Source organism: Leguminivora glycinivorella, chromosome 25 (assembly GCF_023078275.1).
Source record: "Leguminivora glycinivorella isolate SPB_JAAS2020 chromosome 25, LegGlyc_1.1, whole genome shotgun sequence".
Taxonomy (NCBI): Eukaryota; Metazoa; Arthropoda; class Insecta; order Lepidoptera; family Tortricidae; genus Leguminivora; species Leguminivora glycinivorella.
Genome location: NC_062995.1, coordinates 10,409,376 through 10,434,412, shown reverse-complemented (window position 1 = coordinate 10,434,412; position 25,037 = coordinate 10,409,376). Strand labels below are relative to the sequence as shown.

General features: G+C 39.2%; 1 protein-coding gene across 1 annotated transcript; it reads left to right on the top strand.

Moving 5' to 3' along the window:
• The first annotated feature begins 55 nt into the window (after positions 1 to 55).
• LOC125239122 (zinc finger protein 879-like) lies at positions 56 to 18,213 on the top strand. The gene is made up of 12 exons (XM_048146622.1): positions 56 to 288; positions 5,866 to 6,000; positions 6,472 to 7,155; positions 7,541 to 7,671; positions 8,134 to 8,208; positions 8,680 to 8,818; positions 9,673 to 9,794; positions 10,956 to 11,052; positions 12,284 to 12,466; positions 13,350 to 13,451; positions 15,580 to 15,678; positions 17,465 to 18,213. Exons 1-12 carry the CDS (start codon positions 154 to 156, stop codon positions 17,609 to 17,611), a joined length of 2,049 nt encoding a protein of 682 aa, XP_048002579.1. The 5' UTR covers positions 56 to 153; the 3' UTR covers positions 17,612 to 18,213.
• The last annotated feature ends 6,824 nt before the right edge of the window (positions 18,214 to 25,037 follow it).

The window sequence follows — 25,037 nt, the reverse complement described above, 5'->3', positions numbered from 1 at the left end:
ATGAAGAATATTTCGTCTATCTCATTACAGCGTTGTATTATTTTACTGTTTATAATTGGCCTAAACTTAGCATTTTTGTGTAATGTTAGCTTATTTAAGTAATTATACTCCTAAATTTAGTAATGTGCAACACATTTGATACGATTAAAAGCCATGAATAGGGTAAAACAAGAACTGGAATCGGAGAATCTTGTAGCGTGTCGTATTTGCCTGGCTTGGGAAGGGAAACTCTTTGACATCAGAGAATGGGGTCTCGACCAGGTTTATGTGGATCTTACGGGCACAATTGTGAGTTATATTTGCTATATTAACTATTCTAAGTCATAAGTGTATATAAGTTTGATATATTATGCATACATTTGTTGGAACCAGGTGTTCTGACCCAATGAATACATGTTAAGGACTTAAGTTTATGAGATTCAGCAAGTGGAATGAGTACGATCGCTTCTCCTAAGAAACTTAACCTTTATTTGCCCCCTAAAAACTTTAAAAGTAAAACACCAACTCTTTATTTGTAGCATTTACATAACACTTATAAGTCTTACAACAAAATACATACATATACCTATTGGAACTAAAGTAAAATCCATAAACCTACGGACCAAATTGACAAGTAAGTGTGAAGGAATGTTGCCACAGTTTGGCCAGTGTCGTTCTTATCGATATTAAAATTATTATTACATCGTAGATTTAAGGTGCACCCAAACGGGACAATGAAATTGGCAATTTGATCGGCTAATCAATATACCAACTTTTTCTGTGATTTCGACAGATCAAAAGGTCTGTAGACCGCTAATTAGAGATATTTTTTTTATTTCGAAGCAGCAATAATATAATTCGAAAATTATATAGATATTTATGATATACTTGCCATAGCGTGACAGATAATTTATTATCGTCGGACATGGTATTTTATTTTTAACCTACAGGCTCGGAAACCTTTTTATGTTTTAAAACTAGTGGGTAAAAATGCATGGTATTCATCCACTACCTCGAAGATACATAGAACAAACCAAAATGTGTACCTCTTATTTAAAACTCATATACTTATTCTTGATTTAAACTTGTCTGTTGTATGTACTTTACAACTTGTCGATATATTGTTATCGACATATACCCTTCCCTATTTTAATTTTGCTGTTCCTGGTATCATTTTACCTGTCAGTCATTTGTCAATTTAGTCCGTAGGATTATGAATTTTACTTTAACCAAAGTGACGAACTGTGACAACAATGTTAAAAATTCAAACAAAAGTTACCAACATAGCTGCTTGACTTTTTAGTATGTGTGTTTGTGTTGTTTCTGTGTATCTTTATATTTATTTAAGTTTTCACGATTATTACACATAATTATCTAAAATAATTATCTTTATATTTTATTGTAAATTATGAGTTGTGTTACTTGAAATAAATTAATTATATTTATTTTATTATAGCTCAGTTTCTAAGAAAAAAATATTTTAGGATCTTGTTATTCTCCACCCGAACTGCTCTCTTGATTGGAAATTGATGAAGAAAGTTGCACATGAAATAAAACTATGGAAATGGATTATACCCCTCCGAACCCTCCTTAGAACTTGTACATTCCTTTTTGCTGTGTACTTAACACAGCAAAAGGGAGTGTACAAGTTTCTAATAGGGTGGCAACGCGCTTGTGACACTGTTTGAGTTGCAGGCGTCCATAGGTTACGGTGACCGCTTTACATCAGGCGGGCAAAAAAAAAACAGGGACTAAAACTAAATGTTTGGCAGAAGAACATGGAAAGATCAATTTTAGACATAAAGCAAAGAGATAGGGTTACTCATGAAATAAAACATAAATCTCGCTGTTGGTCTGTCCTTACATAGGGTCAGATTTAGATCTTTAAAACTGTGCAATGGATTTTGATGTGTTTTTAGGGTTCCGTACCAATAAGGTACAACAGGAACCCTTATGGTGCGACTCTGTCCGTCTGTCTGTCCGTCTGTCACATTCCTAAATATCTCGAGAACTACTAATGCTATCAACTTGAAATTTGGAATAGTTGTGAACATTGTAAACCTCTACAAATAGAAAGTGTAATTTTTTTAAATATATTAATTTTAATTGTAGAAAATGGCCAAAATGAAAGGGGGGCAAACTGTAAATTTCATGTTATTAGGTCAAGTGGGGTATCGTTGGAAAGAGCTAAAATTGAACGTAAATAAGCTATTTTTTATAATTCTTTTGTTGTGGAAAAAAAAAGAATTTTGAAGGAAAATGTAAAAAAAAATACCGTCCCCCCCCCTTATCTGCGAAGTTTACCAACGAAAAATTATGAAAATTTTAGTTAACATTGGTTTTATGCTAAATATTACAGGAAAAATATAATCGTGTTTGTATTTTGAATACTTTTTTTTTAATTCACAAAAAACTTTTCAAATTTTTACTTTCAATTTACCCACCCTTGCGGATGTATATCGTACTTCAAATTAATACGAGATGTTACGTAAACCATCTTCTGTCCAATAAAGTAAAAACTGTTTAAATCGGTTAACATTATAAAGAATTATCCCAAGAGTCGAGTCCAATGCGCGCAGCGGTGCAGACGCATTGATGGTTTAATTAAATTATAATTGCGAAATCAGCGCGCGCGCTTTGCCGCGATCGGTAATCGACACGATGGCAGATTCCAAACCGAATCAAACCATCGTAAATGAATTCCTCGCTTTCCTTCAAGAAAAAGACAAGCTGTTACTGGAAGGGGCGATGGATGCGGCAGCTGCTTTCCGGATGTCTTCGCGTGCGTCGAAGTTTTCCGTGGACGACATCTGTGAAGCGAAGAGAGTGTTGTGCGAGTCCCTTGGGATTGCCGGCACCTATGTACCTCACCGGAGAGGCGACGAAACCGGGAAGAAAAGTCTCGAGGACATTAAGAAGATCCTGAAGGAGTACAAAGACCGGATTCCGGAGTTTGTTGCGACGGATATCATCGTTCCGCCGTACGATCCGGATAACGTCGACGTTCGCAGCTTGTTTAGGGAAATCGTGGCCCTAAAAACAAGTTTAGCCGCAGTTATCTCGAAGTTTGAAGCTAGCATGGAAACGATTACCGAGTTACGCAACGAAATCAAATGTTTGCGTTATGCTCCAGCTCGGTCAGCTGTTTCAGACTTGGAGTGCGATCATCGACCTACGGACACTCGTGTCGTGTCGGTTAGTTTGCACGCTGCTGACGCTGTAAAAAGTGCTGCACGTGCCGCCGCCCCGCGCGCGCCCCTCCCTCCGCGCGCGCGGCCGACTCCTATTTCGTCGAAATCACGGTGTCAGCGTGCATACGCTGACGTCACCGCCGGCCAGTCTACTGCAACTAGCCGGGTCAATGCACCAACTACAAAGGGATGTGAAGTACGGGCACCTGCCAAGGAAAATACTTCCTGCACCAATGTGGATGAAGAGGGGTTCAGATTGGTGGAAAAGAAGAGCAAGGCGCGCAGAGCGGCTCGCAAGACTATGTGTGGCTCTGCGGAACCGGTGAATTCTGGTCTACGGATTGCCACACCGAGTAGGGCGCTCTACGTGTCTCGCCTGCATTACTCCGCCATGGCTGACGAGGTGGTGGACTACGTTCGCCGGAAGACTGGCTACACGCTGAGGGTGCAACAGCTGCAGTCGCGTCACTACGTGCACTTCAGCTCGTTCGTTGTGCGCGTGCCGCGGCCGCTGCAGGACACCATCGCGAGCGCAGACTTCTGGCCGAAAGGTGTGGTTTTTCGGCGGTTCCGGGGCAACCTGCCAAATCCCACACCGGGGCAAACGACGCAACGGAGCCACGCTGTGACGTCATCGCCCAAATCAATTGTTTAATTTTATTTTTAATTTTGTTCTATTTATTTTCTCTCTTTTTTGTTAAAATCTAAGTTTCGTGACGCATTGGTTTTACTGTAATGTCATGTAAACATGTTTTTACTAATAAATAAATAAATAAATAAATCCCTGAAAAACCAGGTCGCGCAAATTAGTTAGCAAATTGACCGGGAGATGGCGCTAAACACAATAATACTCATTAGTGCCTATACTTTTGTCTTCTAGTCAAGTCATTAGAGTTATATGAAAATATGAGATTATTTTTACTAGGTAGTTTGAAAGAAAGTTTGTACGGAACCCTCGGTGGCCGAGTCCGACTCGCACTTGGCCGGTTTTTTTTAAATAGATTAGTAAGTCTGTAGTAAAATACATTAAAATCGCTATCAATAGAAATTGTCAACAATGTAAACAAACCATTATGTAAAATATCAATACTCTAGCACAATTTTATTATTTTAAAGGTTGAGGATCATAATGTGATATGAATTGATTAAATAACACATGGATAATAGCCAGTATCTGCTGAGTTAGAGTGGACATTAAAGACATTTTGACTACAAGGTTTGTTTACATTGTTCACAAATTCTATTGACGGCGACTTTAGTATTATCTTTGTGCCACATAAATGGTATATTTTAAAAAGAATAAATAATAAAAAATATTATAGGACATTCTTACACAGATTGACTGAGTCCCACGGTAAGCCCACGAAGGCTTGTGTTGTGGGTACTCAGACAATGAGAACATTCATGACTCAGGAACAAATTTAATATCTGGTGCTCATCACACAATTAAATGCCCTTACCGGTATTCGAATTTGGTACTGTGGCTTAACAGGCAGGATCACTACCTACTATGGCGACTTGATGCATATGTGTACGTATCTATACGTAGTTATAGGGCGCTTGTGCCGTTCAAGAACCAGTATTAAGGTTGCTTTCAAAAAAAATGTCAAAAGAATGTAAAATTGATAGATTTAGTCGGTGAAATACTACAATTTCCGTTATCCAATAGATTTATTTAATTCAAGTTTCAGTTAGAGCATCTTATTATCTTGATTTTTATAAGACTGGATTTTTGAAAACTAACTCACTAAATTAATTATGAATTTTTCTCTAATGCACGTTTAGAAAAACGCACGTATAGAGCTGAATCAATCGGTCTTATTTGTAAAATTTGGACAATTTTGAATATTAAAACGGGTAAATTTATAATTCGTATATCCTGTACCACAATCATTTCAGACTAGATTTTTATTTTAAGTTTTTAAAAAAGAGTAAACTAGCCTAAGGCGAATTCAATTTTTTTCAGAAATTACCTAAAATTAAGTCACAATTTCTTTGAAAATCTACAACACATCGAAGTAAGTGTTGTACTAAATTAATCTGCAACGTGTACTTAAATTGCTGTTATGCCTTAGTGATTATAAATTGCTATTATTGATTTTTGCCAATTTTTGAAAACGAGCCTTCACCGGTACAATTATTACCACTTTTGGACATTTTCTCATATTTTGTTAGACCAAGTAGAAAAAGTCCTATACATACATACATACAATCACGCCTGTATCCCATAAAGGGGTAGGCAGAGCACATGAAACTATTAAAGCTTCAGTGCCACTCTTGGCAAATAAGGGGTTGCAAGAAAACGAAACGAAACTGTGGCATTGCAGTGACAGGTTGCCAGCCTCTCGCCTACGCCACAATTTAACCCATATCCCATAGTCGCCTTCTACGACACCCACGGGAAGAAAAGGGGTGGTGAAATTCTTAACCCGTCACCACACAGGCCAAAAGTCCTATAATGTGATATATATTTGTAAACAACTCGCAAAGCCCTTTAATTTGATACCACACACGGTATGATCAAGCGCTCGGTTGCGATTTCACTGTTTTTCATACGAAAGCCCTCTTAAACTAGCTTGCGAATTAGACGGTTGTTTCACTTACAACACCTCACGACTACACCAGAACGATCATCTATTTCCGACTGCAACCAGCATTGTTCACTAAGTTTGACTCCTTTATGTTAACTCCTCAGCTGTCGGCCTGGGACGGTCTCCCCCAGCACGTGTGCGCGTGGTGCCGCGCGGGGCTCGAGCGGAGTCGCGCCATCCGCGCGCGCGCTCGCCGCGCCGACAAGCTGCTCAAGCAGGCGCTACAGCAGATGCACTTGGTAAGTGGGTGAACCAACTTTTTACAAGCTATTATTCAACTTGCCCTGTTAGTGATGATCAGCATGATGATGTATTCCTGTTATCCCTCACTAGGGACATAGGGCTCTTAGAACAATCTTCCACTTTTCACGATCCTGGGCGACTGCTTCCAAATCCTTCCAGCCTAGTCCGCCAGCCTCCTTCTCCACTGACCGCCTCCACGTGGTACTAAGCCGTCCCGACCGTCTACTGCCAGGTGGTTGCCAGCAGAGACCCTGCTGCCATGTTAGTAGACTACTAAACGATTACAATGCCTTATCACAGAAACGAGTCTTTAACCTGCCCGCTCCAAGAGTAAACTCAGCTTTTGGCAAGCGGTTTGGGGATCGCATCCGCACGCAATTAATAAATTATGTAACCTTAGAGTCTGTGGTCTAAAGGAAGTTAAAGTATTACTCTAAGTTAAAACTAAAAACAATATTTATTTCCAGATCTCAAACAGTTTCATCAGAACTATTGACAGAGAAGCACAAAAACTAACACAACCTCTCTCAAACCACATTAATAAAGAAACTATACATATAGTATTTGAAGAAACTCAACCAAGCAATGATGTAAAAGATGAATTGAAACGTGATGATATCATTGATGATGATAATCATGATGTGGATGATGATCTGTTTTTGCCTACTGATGATACGAAAACATTTGATATTAACTTCACTGATGTCACATTCGTTAAAGACGATGATTTGACGGAAGTTAGTCTAGATAAAAGTAAAATTGTAGTAGAAGATATATTACCTAAAAGAACAACAAGAAAATCAGCTAAAAGAAAAAAAGTAGATACAGAAATTGAGATTGAATCTCCTAAAAGAAAGAAATCGCAAAAGAAAAGTCAAGTGAAAGAAGAATCTTCAGTTAAATTTGTAGTTAAAAAGAAGGAAACGCCTTTGAAGAAGAGTAAAATAAAAAGGGAAGAAGATTATAAAGAGTTTGAGAAGAAGTATGATTTTGAAGTGAAGTGTTTAACGGAGGAGGAGATGGTGGAAGATATGGAGAGACGGAAGTTGTCTGAGAAGGCCATTAAGGGGGTGGTGAAGTGTCAGTTGTGTTACAAGGGCTTTATGAACAACACTACTTTGGAGAATCACATGAGGATCGCGCATGATCCGGTAAGAGACCTGAGTCTTTAAGCAGTTTATTTTTTAACCCCCGACGCAAAAACGACGGACAGACAGACAGACAGACAGACACGTAAAACTTGTTATAAATTGTAAAAAAACTAAATCTAAATCGATGCATCCGTTGGAAAGCTACGATGCTACAGACAGACACACACACATACAGACACCGTAGTTTTGGTCGTTCGTTTAGTAATAAATGTTTGCATTTATAAAACATTAGGTTTATTAACCCCCCGTCAAACTAAACTTATAACACCCCGTCGTTTTTGCGTCGGGGGTTAAAAATCACGTATCGTCGCTCCGTTTTGCCGTGAAAGACGGACAAACAGACACACACGTTCCCATTAATGATATTAGTATGGATATTTTCCAGTCCGTCGGTGCGAACGAGTGCCACCTCTGCCACTGTCGCTACCGGTTCGCAGTGAACCTCCGGCAACATTTGCAGAATGCGCACCAGCTCATGTTCAAGTGCAGGCAGTGCGGAGACATCATTTGGGGCGAGTGAGTACTAACTGTCTTAATATCTAAATAATTAATGAATCTACGGTTGTACTCACGTTATTATATCGCTATTGTTGCGACATGTTTCGGGCCAATTCGGAGGCCTCTCTTCAGGCATATAGGAGGTCACGCGACCGCTAAGTTCACGAAGTTTAGCCGTCGCGTGACCTCCTAAACCGGCAAATTAAAAAAAATCTTTAGCTGGTAACCCGAAGCATAGTGCGAATATTCGTTTTTTTTTTTTTTCAGTATTCGTTCATTTTCATTATTTCGAACCTGATTCCAGTTACAGATAATCGAAAATAGTATGCTTCTCACACTGCTCCTGATCGGTTTAGCCATTATAACATCCGTAATAAATGCACTGAGACAAAGGTTGAGGTTATGTACGAACAGAGGTTGCCAGTCAGTTTTACATGTAAAATTGTTGCCATATAAAGAATTCTGAAAAAATGCTTACAGATCTCACGCGGTACTGCATGCTGGTATACACGCGGGGACCACTCTGAAGTGCCGACACTGTGACAAACAGTTTGTGTGAGTACTTTTCTACAACCAACGTCCTATTTTTAAGACATAACTATTTTGACTTAGACTAAGTACATATTATAAAAAAAAAAGAAATAATTGTATTTGTTTCTTAGCTGAAATATTTTTCAATTACTTAACATAGCTTTCTGCTATCTATCTATCTAATAATAATACCTTTGAATGAGCAAATCTTGTAGGTATATATTTATTTGTATATACCGGCGATCTCGGAAACCGCTCTAACGATTTCGCTGAAATTTGCTGTGTGAGGGTTTTCGGGAGTGAAAAATCGATCTAGCTTAGTCTTAGGTCCTTTCGGAAACGCGAACTTTCGAGTTTTCGTGCGTTTTTCTTTCACATTAATACTTAAGCGCAAAATACGTTATATCGTCTAAATATACGATATAATAAAATAGAAGTCCGAGCGAAGCTTGGTCGCCCAGGTCCTAAATTATATATTCGTCTATAATTTGACAGAAAGAAAACGACCCGCACAACACACATGCGTATGGCGCACCCGGTAGAGAACGCGGCCGGCGGCACGTGCGAAGTGTGTGGCGAGACCTTTACCAGCCGCCGCGGTCTGCGCAGCCACAAGGCGCGCTCACACAACAAGGTATACATACGATACAGCCTTTCCTTTTCATCAATACTGTGTTATAAGTAGCATCCATAAGAGCGTCTTTCGATACGCCGCCATGAAGTAATGGAATAACCTGCCGCCACCGATTACAAATTGTAAGTCCATAGCACTTTCAATGGTAAAATTAAGTAGCTGCCGTGGCCTACGGATTCACAAGGCGCCCTCACACAACGATAGTACATTACATCAGAGGCCGGGAAAATGAAGATTTCCGGCCAAGTGGGTATATACGGCCGAGCGAGCGTGCGAGCGAGGCCGGATAGGGATACGAGGCCGGGAATCCGTTTTCACGCCGAGGCATGTATAGTGCTTTTCTGAAACATACAATGAAATAAAATAAAAATGCTCTAAAGGACAATATTTTATAAAAAAAAGTTACTTTGCAGGCCTAGGCCTAAAAATAATATGAAATCCCTTTACAGTCCTCTCGAGTTGTTGCGCCCAAAAAGCGAAACTTCCCAGCCCATTTTAAGGAACGTAAAGACAATATTTCATTGCATGTTTGAGAAAAGGTTATTTTCATTAGACTTATATAGACCGTGATTACTTTTAGATTTTTGTCGAGCTCCCGATATTTCGACGCAGTTGCATGCATCATGATCACGGAAAACTGACGAAGGCGGGTGGATGTTAAAGTTGCATAGACAGCGCGCGATCTACCCTCCTTCGCGCGCGTCGGCTGCGTTCACTTTCAGCGTTACCACTGGTCGCAATTAGCTTAACCGATCCTAACCCCCCAGTTCCCTAAAATGAGGGGGGGAGGTGGAGCATTCCGAATTCTGCGAGCGAAGCGGCGGGCAAGTTGGTTAATATTGAAATGTTTGCAGCAACTACAGCCGTCGGTGCCGGGGTTGTTCTGTCGCAAGTGCCGCGTGCAGTTTGAGAACAAGCCAGCCCTGCAGCGCCACAAGGAGCTGCAAGATGGCCGCCGCTGCCACAACGACCACAGGTACGCGTCCATGGGCTACGGTGACCGCTTTCCATCACAGCCCAGCCACGACATTAAGCGCGACAGCGGTGAGCGGCAGCCATACGTGCGAATGAAAAGTCCCATCGCTGTGCCTAGAGATGGGCCGAATATTCGGTAAATATTCGGTATTCGGCATATTCGGCAAGTTTTTCAATGTTCGTATTCGGCCGAATAGTTCGGTTATATTGCCGAATATTTACCGAATAAACAAACTAAATAAATAGCGTAAGTTTTTTCGTAATTCATTGGATAATGACATCCTATTTCAGCATTCTAAGAAACCACCAAAGGGAGTTAAAAATGCGTTAAAATATAAGTACCTACAATAATTAATTAATTATGTTAGAAATTAAAATGACGTCGCTTAAGATACAAAACCAAAATTTTCTTATGCACTAAATTATAGGAATATTAAGAGCCTTAGTACCCATTACTTACCAATCATTGAAAAGTTTTTAAATCTAATCCAGGATTTAAAATATGGCGGAACCGAATATTCGGCCGAATGTTCGGTTCGGTAACAGCTGAACCGAATGTTCGGCCGAATATTCGTATTCGGCAAAGTCCGTATTCGGCCCATCTCCAGCTGTGTCTCGCTTCAATGTATGGCCGCCGCACACCGCTGTCGCGCTTAGACCAATGTCGTGGCTGAGCCGTCAGGCGGACCGTATGCTTGTTTGCCACCGTGTTATAAAAAAAATTAAAAGTGCGACCAAGTCTGGATCATATTCAAAAGTTTTTTCTACTCTCGTTTTTTATTTATCATTGTATTTTTCGCTATCATATATATCCATACTAAGATTATAAATGGAAAAGTGTGTGTGTCTGTTTGTTTGTCCGTCTTTCACGGCAAAACGAAGCTACGAATTGACGTGATTTTTTAAGTGGAGATAGTTGAAGGGACGGAGAGTGACATAGGCTACTTTTTGTCTCTTTCTAACGCGAGCGAAGCCGCGGGAAAAAGCTAGTCTTATTATATATATATATATATGATCATAGGTCTGTATGCTTCCCTTTTACCCCAACGTGAAGAAAAAGGACGGCATGTTGTCTACGATCATATTTCTATGATAGTGTAATATCGGCCTTATATATATTATAAGTCGTACATTAATCTGTTTTTGTCTCGCTCTGTTACAGTGCGTGCGAGCAGTGCGGAGCATTATACCCGACAGAAGACGAGTTGATCCGACACAAGCATGAAGCGCACGGCGTACAACTGTTCGAGTGTGACGCGGTGAGCTTGTCTGTCTGTCTGTCTCTCCCTCTCTCTCTCACACACAGTGTGAGCGGTGAGTTATCTCGCACACAGTGCGAGCGGTGAGTCTGTCTCTCGCATATAGTGTGAGCGGTGAGTCAGTGTCTCGCACACAGTTGTTTTCGTTGATGTTTCGTTCATTCCATTCGTGCCAAGCAAACTTGTGAATTGTACTGTATTACGAGTGTTCTTCTGTAGTCTGTAGTTACTAGTTAACATATCAAATACGAGTAGTAAGGTAAAAAAATAGGTAAAACTGTTCTACCTTTGCAATCCATACTAATATTATAAAATCAGCAGTTCTCGAAAAGTTTGTACAAAAATTAAGGAAAAAGTTAAATTTGTTATTATTAATTCCTATTTTGTTACCAAGATTTTGTTGAATAATTCAGATTTTATTAAGTTTTATTTCGTCATTAAGGTTCTCTAGTATCTATAATTTCTTAATTATAACAATTAACCTGTATATATCTTACGAAATTCGACTTATATTACTAAATGTTGGTAACAAAATAGGATCAATTAAAATTTGCTCACGTGGCTATGTACAAAGTTGCCGGGAACTGCTGAAATGGGAAAGTGTGTGTGTCTGTTTGTTTGTCCGTCTTTCACGGCAAAACGTAGCGATGAATTGACCTGATTTTTTAAATAGAGATAGCTGAAGGGATGGAGAATGACATAGGCTACTTTTTGTCTCTTTCTAACCCCCCCACTTCCCAAAATGGGGGTTGGAAGTTACTATGGAATATAACACTTTAAGTTCTCGCGCTTTGTACACATATTTAAAGTCACATGTCCCAGTCTGGCCGAAACGTTGGGAAAAAAGGTAAAAATAATGTTAATTAGTTTGTGTTTGACGACCGGTCTGGCGCAGTCGGTAGTGACACTGCCTGCTGCGCCGCGGTCCCGGGTTCGAATCCCGGTAAGGGCATTTATTTGTGTGATGAGCACAGATATTTCTTCCTGAGTCATGGATGTTTTCTATATATATAAGTATTTATATATTATATATATCGTTGTCTGAGTACCCACTACACAAGCCTTCTTGAGCTTACCGTGGGCCTCAGTCAATCTGTGTAAGAATGTCCTATAATATTTATATTTATTTATTTAATTAGTTTCTATGGAGTTATCCTTAAGTTTCAAATTTAACGCGAGTGAAGCCGTGGGCAAAAGCTAGTCGCTTATAAAAGTCGATATTTTGTTCCAGTGCTCAAAATCCTTCCTATCCAAGGTGTCACTCTCGGTCCACATAGACAGAGTCCATCTCAACATCAAACCGGTTCGACCGAACCGACCGAAGCCAGTCGGCGAACGCCGCGGAGCTAAACCGAAGTCCAAACAGAAGTTCAAACTGGATAACATGTGTGAGATCTGCGGGAAGGCTTACTCGGTGAGTTTACACACAAACACACACACATACATTCTTAGTGCGTTTTCATGCTATCCGGTCCAATATCGGATCGGATAATGTGAAAACGCACTTACTCGATGAGTTACACACAAACACAGACGCACACACACACACAGCGAGCGGCGAGGAGCTAAACCGAAGTCCAAACTGGATAATATGTGTGAGATCTGCGGGAAGGCTCGGTGAGTTTACACACACATGCAGCCAGGAATGCGGGAAGGCTTACTGCGTTTTCACAGTATCCGATTCCATATCGGATGTCGAAAGGATTTCAAAGGCAAAAATCAAAGATGGTGGCTTGTATGTGTGGGATATCGGTCCTACATCCGATATCGGATCGGATAATGTGGAAAGGCACTTACTCGATGAGTTACACACAAACACACACACACACACACATACACGCAGCTAGGTAAAAAAAATGATTTATTTAAATGTTTTATTACTACATTTTCATATTTAAGTCATATTCTATAATTTTATTATTCATGCCTGATTTTCACACTCAGTTTAAAATAATTCACAACTATTGAGATTTAGTAATTTTAGTAATCAGAGGCGTACTAGAAGAGAGGCTTATGTCACAGTATAATAAAGAGTACTATCGTACGGTATGGCCACTCCCGCTCCCCGCTGAAAGTGCCGCCCACCCCCTCTCGGTTACCTCACAGTTACCGCCTGTCAAAAACACGAACAGTCGACCTGTCATATCTCACTCATACAAGCATAGTACGCGTTCACCTACACGAGCTTAGACTGTGTTAAGAATGCGCCTCTTTCATATATTTCGCCATTGTCCGAGGTGTATCTATACTCAGCAGTGGTCGATAAAAGGCTGATATAATGATGGTATTGTCCGCAGTGCCTGGCGTTGCTCAAGACGCACCAGATGCGTCACACAGGCGACCGGCCCTTCAAGTGCACGGAGTGCCCCAAAGGATTCGTCACGGCCACGCTGCTCCGGGTATGTTCACTGTAATGCAGGTTTAGATAGAGCAATGTTAGCAGTGCGTGCTGAGCTTCAGATGCGTCACACAGATATATTTTTTTTTATACTACGTCGGTGGCAATCAAGCATACGCCGTAACCTATGGACGCCTGCAACTCCAACAGTGTCACATGCGCGTTGCCACCCCATTAGAAACTTGTACATTCCCTTTTGCTGTGTTACGCTGCTTTTGCTGTGTTAAGTACACAGCAAAAAGGAGTGTACAAGTTCTAAGGAGGGTTCGGGTTGTCTACGACTCAAAGGACAATAGACGGAACAAGTTAGTTCCATAAGTCCTCCCGTCATCAGCACACCGCACCCTCGTTGAGCTCTGGCAGCCTTACTCACCGACAGGAACACAACACTATGAGTAGGGTCTAGTGCAATTATTTTAGTGATAATCGGCCCTTATAGGACATTCTTACACAGATTGACTGAGTCCCACGGTAAGCTCAAGAAGGCTTGTGTTGTGAGAACTCAGACACATAAAAAACATCCATGACTCAGGAACAAATATCAGCGTTCATCACACAAATAAATGCCCTTACCGGGATTCGAACCCAGGACCGCGGCTTAGCAGGCAGGGTCACTACGCGCAAGGCCAGACCGGTCGTCATAATGCAGGTTACTGATTTAGATTTACACTAATGATCACAGGTTTCCTCAGGATGTTTTCCTTCACCAAAAAGCTAGTGGTAAATATTAAATGATATTTCGTAAGTTCCCAAAAACTCATTGGTACGATATTTTGATTTAAACTAACACGATTTCACTCATATTATTAAATTAAAACGGGACTTAACCAGGACCAGTCTACCCGTGACCACGGACATAAGACTAGACTAGACATGTATTTTTATATATACATATACCTAATTATATATTTTTTGTTTAACGATTATTTTTACTTATATGAAATTGTATATTATAGACTCAATATTTATTTTCTTTCTTAGGTTAGATGTTTTACAATATGTATGTAAAAATAAAATATAAAAACATTTACAAACCAATATAAAAACATATAAACATATTACGAGTATAAAAAACCTAACCTAGGGTGCCGCCAGCAGCGGGGCGGGGCCCAAGCTGCCGGTGGTTAGGGCTGCAGAGAGAGGAACCGTCGGACTATCCGCGCTGTGTCCAAGATCACCGCCTTCTGCATCTGGCCCTTGATCCAGCCACCTAGCGAGAGTCTCTTAAGATGTTGGTCGAGACTCTTCGCTATGAGACCGTTCGCTGAAACGACTATCGGAACAATGATCGTTGATTCAACATCCCACATGGCGGTTATCTCGTGAGCCAAGTCTAGGTACTTACTGGACTTGTCCTTCTCGGCTTTCACGAGATTATATTTGTAGACTCAATATTATTATGAACAATAATTACAACAATAATTGCTCTGATAAATAGGTTAGATTAAGATCATAATATATATGTAATGAACTATTCATAAGAGCTTGTAATTACCTAGGCCTACCTACATGAATAAATATATTTTGAATTGAATTGAATAATGTCATGTCCGAAACGTCTTAATTTAATTATATCATTGGTACGAGCCAAGAATTGAACCCGAGACCTCCGGATTGAAAGTCTGGCGTCATATCCACTCGGCCGCCACCGCTTTTTGCTTTGATATAGAGTGGAATAATATAGTGTGGTGCTTTGATATAATGTGGAATAATATAGTGTGGAATAATACGTAGCGGAAATGAGAATGTTGAGATGGATGTGTGGAGTGACCAGAATGGATCGGATCAGGAATGAGTATATTAGGGGAAGTTTGAAAGTTGCGCCTATAACGGAAAAGATGAGGAGTGGCAGGTTGGCGTGGTACGGTCATGTAATGAGGAGGGATGAGTGTCATATAGGCAAAAGAATGTTGGAGATGAATGTTGATGGATGGAGAGGGAGGGGTAAACCCAAACAACGATGGATGGATTGTGTGAAAGAGGACATGAGAAAGAAAGATGTGAGTGTTGAGATGACGAAAGATAGAGGAGAATGGAAGAGGAAGACGTGTTGTACCGACCCCACATAACGTGGGATAAGGGTAGGAGGAAGAAGAAGAGTGTGGAATAATATTATATGCTTTTTGCAGGAGCACCGAGATATTGTACACGCGCGCCTGCGCAAGTACCGCTGCCCGGAGTGTCCCAAGACGTTCCTGCACCAATCTTCCGTCTACGTGCACCGCGCTGTAAGTAGCCCTAACCTCCTATCAAGGCCAGCCAGCCATACATATGAAAATAACCACAAAATTAAAATTTTGAAAAAACCCCCGACTCACTCAGCTTTCAAAGATTTAGTTTCGGGAGCCACGATGCCACAGACAGACAGACACGTCAAACTTATAACACCCCGCCGTTTTTGCGTCGGGGGTTAAAAAAACTGTCGCCGAAATTACAACTTATCAAGCAGAGAATAGAGTTTATTTTGTAACGTTTGAAAATGGAAAGAAACAAAAAAAAATGCAAGTCTATTCCATTTTTTAAAATCTTTTATCAAAATTTTATCAAAATTAATAAGCACTACAGGTACATAGGTCCTTGAGCCTTAGGAAGCTAATGCAACCCAACTGCTTGAGAACTGCACAGTGCACACTAACTACAACGTAGGGGAGCATCATACACTTTGTTCAGCCATTTCTTGAAATTAATTTCCATAGATTATTAATTTTTTTTTTTATGAATACTTTTGCTTATTAAATTGTATCTGGATACATTATTAGTTACTACATTACTAAAATTTAACAAGTATTTTATTTATATTTAAAATTCTTATTTCTCTGGTGCGGGCTTTATTCGCCATTGAAATTTAAATTTTAATTCAAAAGGACAACTATATTTATTAAACATAACAAAAGATATTTAAAAATATTTTAAGCGGGTTACTCACGTATTAAGTCGATATAGCGTTCGACATGTTTCACGGGAGTCTCACGGGAGTTTTATAGTTAAAATAACAAAAGATTAAACATATCATTAAAACTAAAGTTAAATCTAAAAATAAGTAAATACTACATAACAAACTATACCTATATGCATATAAAAATACTTACCTACCTACAGTGATAACCCAGTCATAAGGAAAATACCCCTTCCAGTAGGTCGGCTTGCGGCATGGACCCCATGACACTGGCGGCGTTACCTCTTTGTATCGCAAGTGAGATACGTTGACAGAGGTACGCGCCAGCCCTGGGGTCCCCTGTGGTGTCGACCAGCCGTGCCGACAGTGCCCCCATGAATGATTTCATATCGGCCGACCAGGGACCGAAAGTCTCAACTGCGAGCGCCGCAAACTCGTAGTCTTTGAGCAACGACGAGTATTTACGGCGCTTGAGAATTTGGGCCTGGTCAGCCGCAGCTCCGGCCTGAATGCGAGTCCCCTGTACAATTGTATCTTGTTTTTTATAAGATGTAATGTTTTGAAAAGAAGTGGCCCGCCGAGTATCTTGCCGGTCCCATAGTGGATACCCCCCTCCAACTGAGGGGGGACTGAAATCTTCTCGAGGCTGAGGCGTAGGGTTAGAGCCGGCGTAGCTTTATTTGACGTTCATAAGCGCATTGTAATATGCCTACTTGGAAAATAAATATTTCATTTCATTTCCAATTATTTTTCACCACACCAACTGGTAAAGGCTCTCTTGATAATTCTAAAATGAGTGACAAAGTTGCATTTTATCCACAAGAGTGCAAAGTATCCCGAATATAAAATTCTTGATAAAAATTTACCGTAATTCATACTATATTGCAGCGTTGCATTGATTACTTTGTGGTTCGATATTTAAGTTACTCGAGTTTTCTTATTCAATTTGTCACTAAAATCAATCTTTTATCTTTTTTTAATATTATAGGACTTCTTACACTACATTAATAACCGGTATCCGACCGGATAGTAAAATGTCGCCGGATACCGGATTGTGACCGGATATCCGTTGCATCTTTATACATTATTGTAAAATATGTAATACTTTTCATTGCCAGATCCATACGGGCGAGAAAGCGTACGAATGCAGTTTCTGCGGCAAAGCGTTCACACAAGCCGGCACCTTACACACGCACGTCAAGTTTGTACACATGAAGGTCAAACCCCCGCCGAGGAAGAGAAACAAGCATATGATGGACGCTTAACGCGTAGTTACAGATATCGCAGCTATATGATTTGCTTCTGCGGCAACGCATTAACACACACATGTCAAGTTTGTGCACATGAAGGTCAAACCCCCGCCGAGGAAGAGAAACAAGCATACGATAGACGCTTACCGCGTAGTTACAGATATCGCAGCTATATGAGTTGCTTCTGCAGACGGCGCTAACACACATACGTCAAGTTTGTGCACATGAAGGTCAAACCACCGCACGGGAAGAGAAACAAACACATAGACTTAGCGTAGTTACAGATATCGCAGCTATATGAGTTGCTTCTGCAGACGGCGCTAACACACATACGTCAAGTTTGTGCACATGAAGGTCAAACCACCGCACAGGAAGAGAAACAAACACAGACTTAACGCGTAGTTACAGATATCGCAGCTATATGAGTTGCTTCTGCAGACGGCGCTAACACACATACGTCAAGTTTGTCACATGAAGGTCAAACCACCGCACGGGAAGAGAAACAAACACATAGACTTAGCGTAGTTACAGATATCGCAGCTATATGAGTTGCTTCTGCAGACGGCGCTAACACACATACGTCAAGTTTGTGCACATGAAGGTCAAACCACCGCACAGGAAGAGAAACAAACATCACAGACTTAACGCGTAGTTACAGATATCGCAGCTATATGAGTTGCTTCTGCAGACGGCGCTAACACACATACGTCAAGTTTGTGCACATGAAGGTCAAACCACCGCACAGGAAGAGAAACAAACACAGACTTAACGCGTAGTTACAGATATCGCAGCTATATGAGTTGCTTCTGCAGACGGCGTTAGCACACACACGTCAAGTTTGTGCACATGAAGGTCACAAACCACCGCACAGGAAGAGAAACAAACACATATAACGCGTAGTTACAGATATCGCAGCTATATGACTTGCTTCTGCAGTCAGGCGTCAAGGACGGCACATGATGGACGCTTAATCTACACATCATCATCATCATTCTAGCGTTATCCCGGCATTTGCCACGGCTAATGGGAGCCTGGGGTCCGCTTTGACAACTAATCCCAAGATTTGGCGTAGGCACTAATTTTACGAAAGCGACTGCCATCTGACCTTTCAACCCGAAGGATAACTAGGATTTTATGGGATAAGTCCGGTACGCTTAATCTACACATATCGCAGCTATATGAGTTGCTCACCTTTGCGTAGTGGCTAGTTGCATATATCGCAGCGATATGAGTTCCATTCATTTGTTAAGGGGGAAGCGTTGCCACTATACTTTGAATTCTAGTAACGTCGCTGAATGAGGCACACTCATAGGTTATGACAGATGGCGCCACCCTATTAGTCCGTATGTCAGAGCGAGAAGATGATATTTTTTTCTCTCTCACATATGAATGACAGGTCACTATCATTCATGTCTAGCCTAGACACTTGCACAGGCGCCGCCTGGCGGGATAAAATGACAGTGTGCCTCCTCATTCGTTTGATTCATTATTTAACTAATTGACAATACACAGTGTTAAGAACTCTTTTTAACTCACTATTTTTATTTTCGTAAATGTATATAAAATTTTAATGAGAGTACTCATGCTTTAATATTTTAATTCGTAGTACAATCCTGTTTTAAAACCACGTATTCTTTTTATTATAACACTTATAATTTAAGTAAAATTGGATCTTTTTTATTTATCTCATGATTTAGCAGAATATTTAAGTAGGAATAAGTTTAGTAGAATGTAAGCATACATTGTACACAATAAATATTATGATATAGTAAAAAACTGTTTTTTATAAAATAAAACTATGGAAACGGATTATATCGCGTATAATGAATTTACAATTCATCCCGACGTTTCGAACACTACAGCATTCGTGGTCAACGGGTGACTGAGGAAAAAATACAATGTGCAAAAGCTACTCACATACAAGAAATATTAATGGACCATGACCATAAATAATGTAGATTTCTAAGGCAGGTTCACACACTGTTAATAAAGCTAGATATACAATGTTGAAAAAATTTTTACAATTACTATGTTATGAATTAATTAATCTACACAAAATTAACAAAAACAAACTGCAAATGTCCAATACAACACAAATGTTCTGTTTTTTATGTTAAAATTTATTTAGTATGATAATCCAGACCCGGAGTACCTATCCTTCATAATTTCACCCCGATGAATACTAGCATTTCCAAAAAGAGCTCTTCACATTTATTGTTCTACATTTTTATAATCTACATACTAAAACCAATATAATAATATAATGTACAGTACATATCAAAATTTAAAGATTCAGATTCAGATATATTTATTGATAAATGTATGTACATCTCATTTACATGTCAAAAATAAGTTATTATAATGAAATTAAAATAAATATATTAGTACATTTTGATACATGGATGCAACTTGAAGAGGCCTTTACCTCATAAAGGGTTGACATTATTTTAATAGTTAAGATATATATATTTCTAATTTCTGTAATATTGTACTGTCTTACTAGAAATAAAAGGCTTTTTTATATTTTTTTATTTCGATACAAGTGCGAAATAAAGGAAGTCCGAGTTTCGAATTGCCTTTTCGCACGTGTATCGTACGACGTTTTTCAGTATGGATGGCACTCCGAAGTTTCGATCTGGTATATAATGAACCACTTCTCGCACTAGTGCGTAAAAAAAACACCATCTGTACTGAAATAGTACATTACGATACAAGTGCGTAAAAAAGGAAGTTCGAAACGAGTGGCGATAAATTAAAACACTCCGGGAGTGTTTTAAATTGACACGAGTTACGAAATTTCTTTTTTGCACGTGTATCGTACGACGTTTTTTAGTACAGATGAGCCTCGCCGAAGTTTCGACCTCGCATATAATGAACCACTTTTCGCACTAGTGCGTAAAAAAACGACCATCTGTACTGAAAAGTATATATCGTCACTACTTTGAAAAAACTCGTATTATCTATTTTTCTGTCAATGGAGAGACAAATGTAGTAAATATACTCTGTCAAACAAGTCTCTCAGTAAATAAGTATACAAATCTTCGATTTATTGGCATCAAATAATTACATTATAATTATTTGCCAATTCTTTAAAATATATGAGTCATGGATGTTTTCTATGTATATAAGTATGTATTTATATATTTAAGTATGTATATCGTCGCTTAGCACTCATAGTACAAGCTTTGCTTAGTTTGGGGCTAAGTTGATCTGTGTAAGGTGTCCCCCAATATTTATTTATTTATATCGAAACCCTAGTTTGACATTTTAGTGTTATTAAAATAATATAAGAAGTTACAAAGTCAGGTAACATACAGATAAAATACTACTACTATGGTAGCCTCATTAACACTGGCCACACGTGCGAGAGGGACACCAGCCGAAACAATGCCCTCTCATGTGGACCGTTTTCGCTAGTCTGATACCTTTCTGTCTCAGTGATAAGGTTCAATTTAGTATGGCAAAAAATGTGATTGCGCTGTCCCCTGTAAAAGGCTTTACTCCTGTAGCTCGCCAACTATCAGACGCGCACTTTTCTCACTCACTAACTTCCTGCTTCCTTGGTTCCTCGTGACTCGTCCTTAAATGATTTTGCAAAGAACCTTTGTATGCACTAGCAAAGGTACAATACTTACATTTATGTATCTTTTCCCCAGTATGATTTCTTGCATGCTTTAATAAATTACTCCGGTAATTAGATGCAAAACTACAACGATCACATTTGTATAGCTTTTCACCTTTGTGTTTCCTAATATGAACTATTAAAAGTTTCTTTTGTTTACATGCATAATTACACTCATTGCATTTGTAGGGTTTTGTACCAGTATGTCTGCTCATATGAAGCATCAAATTAGCTTTTTGGACGCTAGAATAATTACAATGATCGCATTTATAGGGCTTGTCACCAGTGTGTAATCTCATATGATTTTTCAAAGTGGATTTGTATGCACTAGCATAACTACAATGCTCACATTTGTGAGGCTTTTCACCGGTGTGTTTCCTGATATGTTCCTTTAAATGATCTCTTGTATCAAAAGCAGAACTACACTGTTTACACTTGAAAGGTTTTTCGTTGTGTGACCTTTGATGAACTTTTAAAGCAGCTTTTACTGCGGTAGTAAAACTACAGTGTTCACATTTGTAGGGCTTTTCTTCGGTATGCTTTCTTAGGCAATGGTTCCGCAAAGAATATTTTGATTTGGCAGCATAACTACATTTATCACACTGGAAAGCTTTCTCGCTAATATGTTTCCATGAATGAATTTTCAAATTACCTTTGTTTGCACAAAAATATGGACACTGGCCACATTTATACAATTTATTTTCTGAATGTGTCCGTTCATGTTTTGTCAAAGAGGTTTTGCTGTCTGTGGTATATTCACAGCGAGCACATTGGTAAGGTTCAGTTCCCGGCTTCTTCTGCGAAGTATCTCCTGTAACAATAGTTATTTGTTTTACAAGGGGACAAAGTTATTGTTTAAGTAACTGCACATGCCAATATTGACACCCGAGCAAGCGAAAGATTTCAATATTGAACCGCGAGCGTAGCGAGTAGGTTAAAAAAATGGAAACTTGAGCGTTGCGAGGGTTTCGAGGCACGAAGGTTAAACAAACTTTGCCACCCAGTGAAACACAAAATTTTTCAACACCAACACGAACAAAATACTGACTATAGAACATCAAACTAAATTAAATTATTTTATTTTTAATCTATATTAACGACCTATGTGACTTGAGGATCCCAAATGCCAGAGTGTTCTCGTATGCAGATGATACCGCCATCGTTTTTACTGGTACGTCATGGGAAGATATTCAAAAATCTGCTGAGACAGGATTAAAAAACATCAGCCTATGGCTTAAAAATAATATTCTTACGCTAAATACCACCAAAACAAATTATATATGTCACAGTATCTACTCTAATACTCAACCGAATAACAGTTTTTCCATTAAAATACATGGCTGTTCCAACGATGAACTAGATTGCTGTCAGAGTACCTGTCCTACTATATCTAGAGTGGAGTCTACAAAATATTTAGGCGTCTTTGTGGATCGGGGGCTCACTTGGTATCAACATCTCGAATATTTTATTTATTTATTTATTTAAACTTTATTGCACAACTAAAGAAACATGTACAAATGGCGGACTTAATGCCAAAAGGCATTCTCTACCAGTCAACCATTGGGTTAAACAGAGACATATATGTTGGCGCAGGAGAAATAATAGCTAACAGAGACAAATATAATCGTGACATCAAACATAAATTTACTAAACTCAGGTTGAATACTAATACTTATATAAATTTATATAAAGATAGACTAATATATATAATTACATATATATGATGGTGAACATTATTTGAATTCTTCTGCCAGAAGATGCTTGCGGAGCAGTCGTTTGAAAACGAGTTTGCTTGGGGCTTGTCGAATAGAGAGGGGGAGAGAATTCCAAAGGCGGATTGCCTCGACGGCGAAGGAGTTAGAGACGAAATCAGAACGGTGAGAAGGCAATATGTCATATTGCGATTGCAAAAACTTAAATGGATTTTTAAAAATGTGAGACACATAGTTCCAAGCAAAGTGCCGGACCCGCAATGGAAAAACAGAGATATTCTGAAGGAGATATACACATCGTTGGTACAATCAATACTCACCTACTGTCTACCTGTTTGGGGTGGGGCATGCAAGACTCGTTTTATAGATGTAGAGAGAGCTCAACGCAGTCTTCTTAAACTAATGTATTTTAAGAAAATATGGTTTCCAACTGAAGAATTATATAAATTATGTAAAGTACCTACAGTGCGGAAGCTATATGTCTTAACCACAGTACTTAGAAAACACAAAACTACACCTTTTGATTGCAATTTGTTAAATAAGCGAAGAAGAGACATTGTTATGCACTCACAAACAACTAAAACTGCATTTGCTAGCAGACAATATAATAAACTATCATCTCATTTATACAACACCTTAAACAGAGAGCTTGACATATATCCGGAGTTACATTATAAGGTAAAAAATAAAATAACAACTTGGTTACAAGAAAAAAACTATGATGAAGTGGAGAATTTGTTAAGATTTGTAACCTGAACTAGTAACACACACACGCGCACACACACACACACACACACACACACACACACACACACACACACACACACACACACACACACTCACGCTCGCGCGCACTGCATGTTTTTTAGGATTAAAAAAAAAAATTGTTTATTAAAAAATAGGAATGTTACAGGATAGTAAAATTATATTAGGTACTACGTTATAGCTATGAAGAGCGGTGCCTCCTGGCACAGGTTATTTTGCAAATAACTTACAAGGAGACACCAGCAACTGTAAGATTTTGTACAAAATATGAACAAATAAATAATTTTAATTTTTTAATTTTTTTTTTTTAAATCCATCGATTTATTCAATATGTATGATTCAAAATCATCATTTAGAGGTAAATTCTACCAGACAGCAGCAGAATATCATGTTAAAATTTGTATGAAACTACTTTGCATTCTTGTGGATAAAATGCAATTTTGCTATCTGTTTTCGAATAGCAAAGAGAGCCTTTACCACTTGGTGTGGTGAATAATATCTTGTTCAACTGTAGAAGCAAATTAAGTATGTTAAACCCTTTAATTTACCACTAAAACAATAAAGACAAACATCTATACTAATATTATAAATGGGAAAGTGTGTGTGTCTGTTTGTTTGTCCGTCTTTCACGGCAAAACCGAGCGACGAGATGACGTGATTTTTTAAGTGGAGATAGTTGAAGGGATGGAGAGTGACATAGGCTACTTTTTGCCTCTTTCTAACGCGAGCGAAGCCACGGGCCAAAGCTAATTATATACGTCTCACGAAAAATCATGATTTTTGACCCTTCCCCCACTACTTGTCACAGTTATATACTCCATTTCAAATACGAAGGTCTGATAGCCCCCCCCCCCCGTCTAATTTTCATTAGGTGTTAACAATATGATTAGTGAAAACCATAAGATACATGCACTTTTGTTATTGTTGTATGTAGTTTGCATCAATTCATGCCATGGTCCTAATTAGATAACAAAAGGCAAGCATTATAAGCCCTATTGTTAAGTTTCAAGTACCATAGGCCTTCGTCTTTGACGTAGAGTATACATCATCATCCTCCTTGCGTTATCCCGGCATTTGCCACGGCTCATGGGAGCCTGGGGTCCGCTTTAACAACTAATAATCATCATCAGAGACATCTCACCTTCCCTAGCGCATATTATTTATTTAAATTAAATACTATCTGGGCACACATGTTTAGAGTTATAGGCCAGCTCAGTACTGTAATGTATTTTTCTATTAATATCTGTATCTTGTTATGTGAACCAAAACAGACTGGACGAAGTTCGGAGAGGAGCTAAAGAGGACTTCCGTCTCGGGTGGTAGGTACGAAAGTATAGACGAC